General features: G+C 43.2%; 1 protein-coding gene across 1 annotated transcript in view; it reads left to right on the top strand.

Moving 5' to 3' along the window:
• Positions 1–1,515: 1,515 nt before the first annotated feature.
• The window catches only part of PSME4 (proteasome activator subunit 4), a 68,465-nt gene continuing 60,901 nt past the window's right edge, over positions 1,516–9,079 (top strand). The window contains exon 1 of the mRNA XM_082307035.1: positions 1,516–1,755. Within this exon, the coding sequence (XP_082163161.1) occupies positions 1,577–1,755 (179 nt within the window). The 5' untranslated portion in view covers positions 1,516–1,576. The remainder of the gene's footprint in view (positions 1,756–9,079) is intronic.

Here is a 9,079-nt window from a genome sequence, read left to right as displayed (position 1 = left end):
TAGTTTTGTTTCTTCGGTACCTGCTAGAAAAGGCTTGGCCCTTTGTAGCACTTCAGTCCAGGGAAACGAGCAAAGTATTTCATCCTAGCCTCATCCCATAACCCAGAACAATGACGTTCGCTGAAGCTTTGGGAACAGGAGTTATTTGGTGCACTTAACGTGATTATAGACTGTAGCTTTCCCAAGATATTACACAAAAAATGCTTGATGGGAGCGCGATGAAGTAGCATCGAGCCTCCTTTGGGCGCCTGGGAAAGCCTGGTTTATGTAACGCTGATTTATCAGTGCTCTTCCTCAGAAGAACCCTACAGCATTTGCGCTGGTTATTTTTTTTGGTGACTCTAAATCAAAGCCGCGTGACTCTGCTCATGCAGGTGTAGGTGCGTATAACACACGCAATCGTCTCCTGTTGCAGTGGACTGGAAATAAAAATCATCTCTGATACAAAAGGCACATAACAAGGTGGTGTGAATGCACCCTTCAGGAAAATGCCATGACAGTATCTAAGCGTTATGGCCTTTGCTTATCGCATTTAGGTTTTCTGTGGCATTTCTCCTCTTTGTTATGTGTTTCAGCCTTTAGTTAGCCATCTTTTTTTTTTTTTTTTTAAATTTTAAGCAGAGCTAGTTTGTGCATAAAGATCAGAAAACAGGATTTGCCCTTGTCAGGAGCTTTAAATCTCATCAGTTTGCAGCTGTTGTACGGTCACGATGTAATTCTTGGGGGGAAATTCAATTAACAATTATATTTAGGAGCCAGCTGGAGATAACAGCTATCAGTCCTACTCGGGCTGTTATCCCATATCCATCGCAAGCTTTATCCTGCGCCCACGGGCCAACGCCAGGACCGGGCACCGCTGAGCTCCCCCTCGCTGACTAGCGTTATTATTTCAAATAAGCCTCTTAGGCAGCCACACAATCTGCTCTCAAGCTCCCGGGCTAGTTATCTCCATCACGAAGCCCATCCCCGCGTCAACATTACAGTACGTTTTGGGGGGCGAAGACCCCAAAAGATTCTCTTCCGAAGCTCAGCTCTCGAGAGCAGCTGGAGGGTGAATGTTTTTATTCCGAATTACGCGTCCGGCTGGCGGCAGCTCTACGAAAAGGGCTTTTTAATAAACCGCAAAGCCACAGAAAGGGAACTCTGCTCTGGAGCGGGAGTTACGGCCTTCCCGCCGCATCGTTCGGGAGGAAAAGGTGCCTGCGCGGGCAGCCCCAGCCCCGGCCTCAGCGCCGGGGGGGCACCGGGTCCCGCTTCTCCGCAGGGCTCCCGCTGGGGAAAACGGCTCGGGGCTGCCGCAGCGCGACCGGCACCGCCCGGCTTGCGTGGGCCCGGGGGTGCGCGGAGGCGCCCGGCCGAGCGCGGCGGAGCGGGGCCCGGCCCGGCGGGGCGGGGGCTGCCCTCGGCCCCCGCCTTCCGCCGCCGCGCCGGAAGTCGGCGGGGCGGGGCGGCGGTTTGTGCGCTCATCAGCCGCTCCCCGGGCTGTCGTCACGGGGCGCCGCTGGCTGAGCGCCGGGGGCCGGGCGCGCAGCTGGGGCGGCGGCGGGGCGCGAAGCAGCGCAGCGCAGCGCCGGCCATGGCGCTGCCGCCGCCGCCGCAGAAGGAGATCGTTTACAACAAGCTGCTGCCCTACGGGGAGCGCCTGGAGGCCGAGGCCGCCCGCTTCCTCTCGCAGATCAAAGACAACCTGGCCCGGGCCGTGCAGCTGCAGGAGCTCTGGCCCGGGGGGCTCTTCTGGACCAGGAAGCTTTCGACGTGAGTGCCGCAAACGGGCCTTCCCCGGGAGCGGCGGGGCCGCCTGGGAGCGGGGCCTGCGGGATAGCGGGGTGCGAAGCCGGGGCGGCGGGCTCGTCCCGCCCCGGGGCCGGTGGGGCTGTTGGGGAGGGCGGCGGCAGGCAGGCAGGCAGGCTGCCTTCATAACGGTTTCTCCTCAGCCGGAGCCGAGCGGGCGCCGGCTGCCCCCTGCCCGCCCCGCCGCTCGGCTGGGGATGGGCGCCGAGGGCCGACCTCCGCCGGAGGAGCCCGGGCAGCTCCGCCGAGCTCCGCGGGCCGGCGCCTGCCGGCCCCGGCCTCCCCGCCGGTAGCCCGTGGCTTACACAAGGCCCGCCAGTGCTTCGACATAGGAAATGGGGACAAAGGTGGCTTCGCTTCCAGCAGCTCGCCTGTCGTCTCGAAACTTTCCCAGTTTTACAAATCAAGCTCCTGTGGGTTTGTTTCTTGTTTGTTTGTTTGTTTCTTTTCTATAATGCACACTTGGCCACCTGTTTCACCTCTCGCCTTTTTAAGCAAGTTGTCCGAGATAGCATCTCCACGTAACTCCTGCGGTAGGAACGTGAAGTCTTTCTCAAGACAGGCTGTTTGTTAGTTCAGTGCTAGCAGGATTAAATTCTGGCTTAATGCTGTGTAAACACCGTTGGTGCCCTTGATATCTTGCCCGTACTGTGGCACGGTGTAGTTTGTGCTGATGTTGGCTCTGCTGTGTGTGCTGGCAAGCTGTTTTTAATACAGATAAAACCACAGTGGTTTCATAGAAAGCACTGACTAGAACATTGGTTTCTCTCAGCGAATTTTACAAAGCATACTTAACCCTTTTTTCTTAATAGCCGATATTTTGGACACTCTGGGACTGCAAATGGCATCATATGACAATGAATCCTGTGGCTTCAATCACTGAACTGTAATTCTGTGGATGTTTATCATGTTTTTTTGCTGAATGCCCTGTGTGCCTTCATAAACGGTGTTTCCTATGTGCTAGAAATGATGAAGTATGTGTGTTTTGTACAGTTTTGAGACCTTCACTTAAAAATTTTCCTCCTTACATAAGTAATTTTTTTATATTAATTGGGAATTTTATATATATTTGGCAGTCAAATCTGTTTGATTACGTATGTATTGAAATATAAGCATCCTTATATTTGCCAAGAGGCATTCTTAGATAGAATTACATTGATGGTTGCAAAATGACTCACATGTTTGTGTTATGTGACAGTTTGAACCTGCTTGGAACCAGTTCAATACTGTTTCCCTTCCCCACCCCAGCCATCTGCTAGCCTACACTGGTTTCAGTGGTACCTGTTGCCTTTGTACCTGTGGTAGAACTTTATGTACCAATCAAGTTGAAATAAACTGTAGCAGTTCTTACTACGAGAAAGACCCGCGTTAGCTAAATAGGCTAAATGTGGCACGTAAGTCCTCTGGAAATGTGTGGGGTTGCATTAGAATCACCCTATTACTCACTATATAAACTGCAATTACTGTTACCAGTTTAGGCTTCGGGGCAGTGAATTTAGCCTATTGAGAACTGCTGCTATGCTACTTTATGAATCACAGAAGGGACAGGAGGCTCTAATTTGTGGTTTGCCACCTACTCTTTGAAGTTTGAATTGATTGTGTGTGTTTGCAACTTGTCTGATGCCTGTTAGTCCCAAGATTTCTTTGTGGCATATTATATGCAGTAAGACACTGAATGTGTTTGGATGTAGGCAGGGAAGGAAACAGTGGGCTTGGCTTAAAAATAAGCTGGTGTACTTAACATGAGAGATGTTTTGCTTCTTAGTTTAACTTGACAAAGTACTTCTGTGTGTTGAAAGAAGTTATAAAGGTTTAGGCCTAGATGAAACAGTTGCAACCATATGGTGTTCTGATGTCATACCTAAGTCAAAATATTGGATAATGACAATAAAATCAAAGTTTTGCTCTCTGTTGATAGTGGGTCATTCACCTCCAAAACAACTTACTATCTTTTTGCTATAAAAAAAATAGCACATTTGTTTGATGAAAAAAAAAAAAAAAGCCTAGAATTTTCATAATAGTGTGATTGCTGCTTAGCTTTGTTGCAAATGCCTGGATTATAAAAGCCTGTATTCTCACAGTATTCTGTGAAATAATTTATAATTGAGAACTGTGGCTGACATGTCTTTATTTCTTGTACAGATACAAATGTTAAAACAAACATTGTAATATGTTCATACATATAAATGAGCAAAGGAAAAAATTGCATGCAGATTATATACTTGTACCGTTACACCTCCCCAGGTCCTTGCAACTTTATACAACCTGTATAAACCCTGTAGAGTACAAAAATGAAAGTGAAACTCAAATCTTTTTTTTTTAATTAAAAATGTGAGTATCAGTTACTGTTTCTTGATGACAGCTGAACCTGAGATCTTGTATTTCTTATACTCCCAACAGCTGAAAACATGACTTGCACATAGTTATCTTAAGAGCAGCTGTTTCAGCTGTCTGATGTCATGAACTGAGTAGGGGGGAAAAAAAAGAGCAAAACTGGAGTTTATCAGATATAATGTCTGTAAGCTGATTTGCATAACTTTTTAATGCATAATTTTCAGTGATGCGAACTGGTTCTTTGGTTGGGATGCATGTGTGGAGCGTGGCAAGAGAATTTTCTCTCCTGTGAAGACAGAAATAGTGCAGTTACTTAAGTAACTTATGACTTAGTGGGACTTCTTACGCAAGTAAAACTGCTTGCCTCAAAGATTGGCATTTTGACTAGTAAAATCTGTATCTTATAAAATACTAATCCAGTTGTGAAAGCAGAAGATTGAATCTCAGTTGTATAACTTGCTACAGTGTGTGTGTGGAAAAAGCAGGTTGCATCAAAATCATTTGCTTAAATGGACTTACGTCATACTCTTTTATGGTCTCTAGGTCAAAAATAGGCTGCTGTTTCAATTTTTCCCTCTTTCATGTTTTACATAGAAACTTTGTTTATAGTTTTCTTAAGTTTTTTTTTTTTAGAATATAGCCTGTAAATGAGCATATTAGTGTAATATGAACACTTAATAGTTACCGTACATGTAGTTGACTCTGCAGCCTGGAAGACACACAAATGTCTTTCTGTGCTTTCTACTTCAGTAGGCAAGAGTAGAGTTTTTGGAGCTGAGGGACGCAGTTTCTGTTCCTGACAATGTGATTTTAGGTGCTTGTCAGGTATAGGCTTATTACAAAATGACATTTAACTGTCTTGCTGTCAGGTGTGGAAAAAATGCAGCTCAACTGTTCTGAATTAGAATGACAGGACACAACGCTTTGGTGAGGATGAAAACATCTCAATGGGACTTTGCTGATGTATTTTAATCACTATTGCCTATAAATCTTGTTTTACATCTATTTCCCTCTCATCTTTATCAGAAAAATACAAGCTTTCCTTTTGGATGCATAAGGGATGTGTGTGTATACTGTATACACGTACATGTGTTTTAAATAGTCTTGTTGAGCACGATTCATTGTTTTTCATACAATTAGTTGAAAACTGAGTTTTAGACCAAAAAACTGAGTTTTAGACCATAATCCTGGCCTGCGTGATAGAAAACGAAAATAGATAGCTAGGAGTTCAGGAGAGTGCTTTATGCACCTTCATAAGTGAAGGCAATTTTTAACTGTAGCAGAGCAGCCAACTTTCTGGGGCAGTTTAGGATGTCCACTTGATATGATAGTACATTTCCTAAAAATAGGTCTATTGTAATTGTGGAGCGAGAGATTGGATACCTAATACTCTTAGAATAGGGAATTGGCTTTTTCATTCCACTTCTTTTCACCTCCAGAGACCCTGTACTCTGTGCAGAAACAATGAAGCTGCAAACAGAATTTTCACTTCCTAATCGTGGTTTTTTTTAGGTTGTGTGGGTGGGTTTTGTTGTTGATTTTTTTTTTTTTTTTTTTGTCCCCATGTAGCTGACCTCCAAATCAGAACCCAGTGGACCAGCACAATAAAGAACAATTTATTTATCCTTTTGGCAGTTGACTGGTAGAGTTTGAGAGCTCATAAAACCTTTGATGGTTTTCTTAAAGGAGGAATCAAAAGGGCAATGCAGTTAAGATTTCGAGAATCATCGCAATGTAGTATTACCCGCCTTCGCATAAGAAGTCTTAATTTTTGTTTTGCAGCGATGTAGTTCTAGAATTAATTTTTCCCCCAATAACCCAATTTAGTAATTTTTTTTATGCTGAAGAGCCACCATTTATACGGTGAACATGCACCTGTGTGATTAGCCTCTAGTTGTCCTTCAGGATTCATGAAGTTCTGCCTATATTCTTTTATTTAGTAATGGCGGTATTTCGTCCTTTGTGAGGGGATATTCTGAAAACGTTGCGGTTCCCTTCTGTTACATTTTGCTCATTTAATCTTGAGGGAAAGGTGATTATCTCCTTTCTAGGAGTAATTATTTTCTGTCATTGTCTTAATGCACAGCTGGGTTAAGACAAATAACCGATGGTTTTAAAATCTGCCTCCCCCCGTCCATAAAGAAGCTGTAAATGTGGGAGCAATTTGGCACCTAGTTCTGCTTCTTGGGCATAGTGGCATCTTTGTGTTCAGTACGTTTCTGTGTACTTTACTCCTCCTTCTATTTCTTAATTAAACAGCATTTTGTGTAATAGAACTGCTGTTAGCAAATGTCAAGAAAGGTAACCAGCCAAACATTTTATTTTTTGTTATATGTAGCAACGCTGACAGATTAATTGGATTTCTTACATAGTGTTTCTTTGTAGTTAAAACTTATTTTTCAGGCTTCTGCAGTTTCTTTTTTTAATCATACAGGAAGAAATGAAAGCAGTATTCTTTGTTACTTTATGCCTAGTATGATGAGAGTAGAGAGATACATGCAAGTGTGTATGACTGAAGGATAATGAATTGGAAGTTAAAGGTTAAACTTTATTTCAGAACTCTCTGTCCAACAGTGAAATGAGCCTTTGGTGTTGCTGTTTTCCTTCCCAGATGTGTACTGTCATGAAAAGGACAAATACTCTTGTAGGCAAACTGCTGTAAAGTTTGGCCATTGCATCAAACGCTGTCTTACCCTTTTATTAAACAGCAAGTGAAGACTAAAGGAAATGACTGAGTGGGAGTGATAGGACTGTGTGGCTGGTCATCTCTCTCTTGGTCATATAAAATGCCTCTGATTTGCCTATTAAGCCTAGCAGACTGTTTTCAAGGCGTGTGCTTTTCCTTTGAGAGTCTGGGAATAGCTCTTATGTCTGCTTATGAAATTTTTTGTTGTCCTGATTATTACGCCATTAATCTTGAAAAAGCTTCCAGACTTTCACATTGGGCCCTTCCCGTACAGTGTATGAGCAATGTATGCTCTTAGACGGTAAAATACTGCAATTAAAATAAGTATGATTAAGTTACATACTTCTGTTAGCCCTCACAAAATCAAGTGTCACCCAGGTTTTTTCTGAGGATTCTTTTTGCATGTCCATTTTGTGCATGTGAAAAGTGTAGGTGTTCAACTGTTTATAATGTAATTCTATAGGTAGATAGTGTTTCTGGCCAATCCAGATAATTTAGGTTGCTGTGGTAGAAGAGTGGGTTATCCTGTATTTTGTTTGTTTCCTTCTGTATTTCAAATAAGTAAAACACATTGAAATGAGCATTAGTGAAAATACTGCCTATCAAATGTAAAAATCCCCCCCTTGAAATCAAGGGGAAAAGGGAAGTGGGGGAAAAAGTGCTGTAGAGTTGGTTGGTTTTTTCTTTTTTCTTTTCCTGAAAACTGGTGATGATTGGTTTGCCAGAGCCCTGCAGCTATTCTGCTGGGCCTTCAAGGGAAACTGGAGGAAGAAGGCTGAAAAATCTTGTGAGGAAAGAGCAAGGGACTTGGTATATGTGTATTTAATGAAACTAACTCCTTTTGGTCAGATTACTAGCTGTGGGTGATCCTGAAAGTTCAGAGATAATTTTGTTTTAAACTGAGGAATGGGGATGTGGGGAAGTGGAGGGGGGGGGGGGGGAAGTACTCAAGCAGTTAAGTCCAAATCCTGTGTGCTCTTGTGTCGCTGTGTGAAGTGTGCATCGTGTAAGTGTGTTTTATTAAGGATCTGAATTGTAGTTCTCAAGTAGTCAGTTCTCCCACTGGTAGTTCTGTGAGGGATAAAAGTTTACAGAGGAGCATGAAGCATTTGAAACTAAAACAGGTATAATATTAAACTAAATTCCTCAATGTCGCAGGAGGTGGTTTCAGAAGCCACATTCAGGAATCAAGACAGCTTGTTTTCCTTGTTAACATCAGTAACTGCTAGTGTTTGCCCCTTTAAAATTACCTAGCCTCTATTACTTTCAAGTAGGAGTCCTTCAGAGATGTTTCCTTCCTGATCTTTTCATGTGGTGGTTCCAGGGTAGGATCTGCAACGTGTGCTGCCCTGCCTACTAAATAAGCAGTGTGAGATCTGGCATTCTTCACATTACCAGAACAAGCCTTGACACTCTGCTGGTGTATATTTAGCAACAAATCAACCCAACCTCTATTAAATATTAAACAAAAACAATGAACAGGCTTCTCAAAAAAATTGTTTTATAGGGGTTCATATCTTGTATGCTTTGTCTAACTGCTACTTGGAGGGTAAGGTTTCTTATGAATGCTTAAGAATAGTTGGAGCAGTAATAAAAAGGAAAGTGTGCTTCCCGGGCGAGTAGTAATTTATAGTTGTGTGACATGTAAAATGCTGCGCTAGAACCTTATATAGGTTTTGCTGGTGCAGAGTATCTTTTAAGACTTTAAATGTATTTCCTTTTTCAATCTCAACTTGAAAACAGCAAGCATGTCTTCCACAGTTAGTCCTAACGGATCTACACTTTAAGATAGTAAATATAAGGGATAGCAGTGGGACACGCCAGCAGCGAAGCTCAGGGTCTCAATCAATTGTTCAGCCTGACTGGCAGCTATCAGATTAGGACTTGACTTGATACTTACTTTTTTTGTTAGCTTCTGGGTTGTGTCCTGTCTCTTTCTTAAAGCGCCCCAGCTGAAAAGGATAGAGTATAAGGCTGCTTGTGAGAGTTGTTGCATTTCCCCCCCCACCCCCCGAGAAATACATACATGGGGATATGGAAATACTAAATTTAATGGCTTTGAGCTGAGGTGAAAGAATATGATCCTTGTTTTTGTGGTATCTGGCGTGAGCATGAAGTTATGGTATTTGTAGATTCTTAGAAGACTGTAAACTTTATTCGGTCATTACTTTTCTTTCTGTAGTTAGTTTCAGTTGTCAGTCTTCCTTTGGTATATATCTTCAGGTTCTTTCTTGTTAGACTTGTGAATCGAGTTTTAGTTCTGTTTCA

This window comes from Platalea leucorodia (assembly GCF_965183815.1).
Source record: "Platalea leucorodia genome assembly, chromosome: 3".
In the NCBI taxonomy this organism is placed as follows: Eukaryota; Metazoa; Chordata; class Aves; order Pelecaniformes; family Threskiornithidae; genus Platalea; species Platalea leucorodia.
Note: the sequence above shows the minus strand (reverse complement) of the source record. Positions and strands in the feature narration are given on the sequence as shown.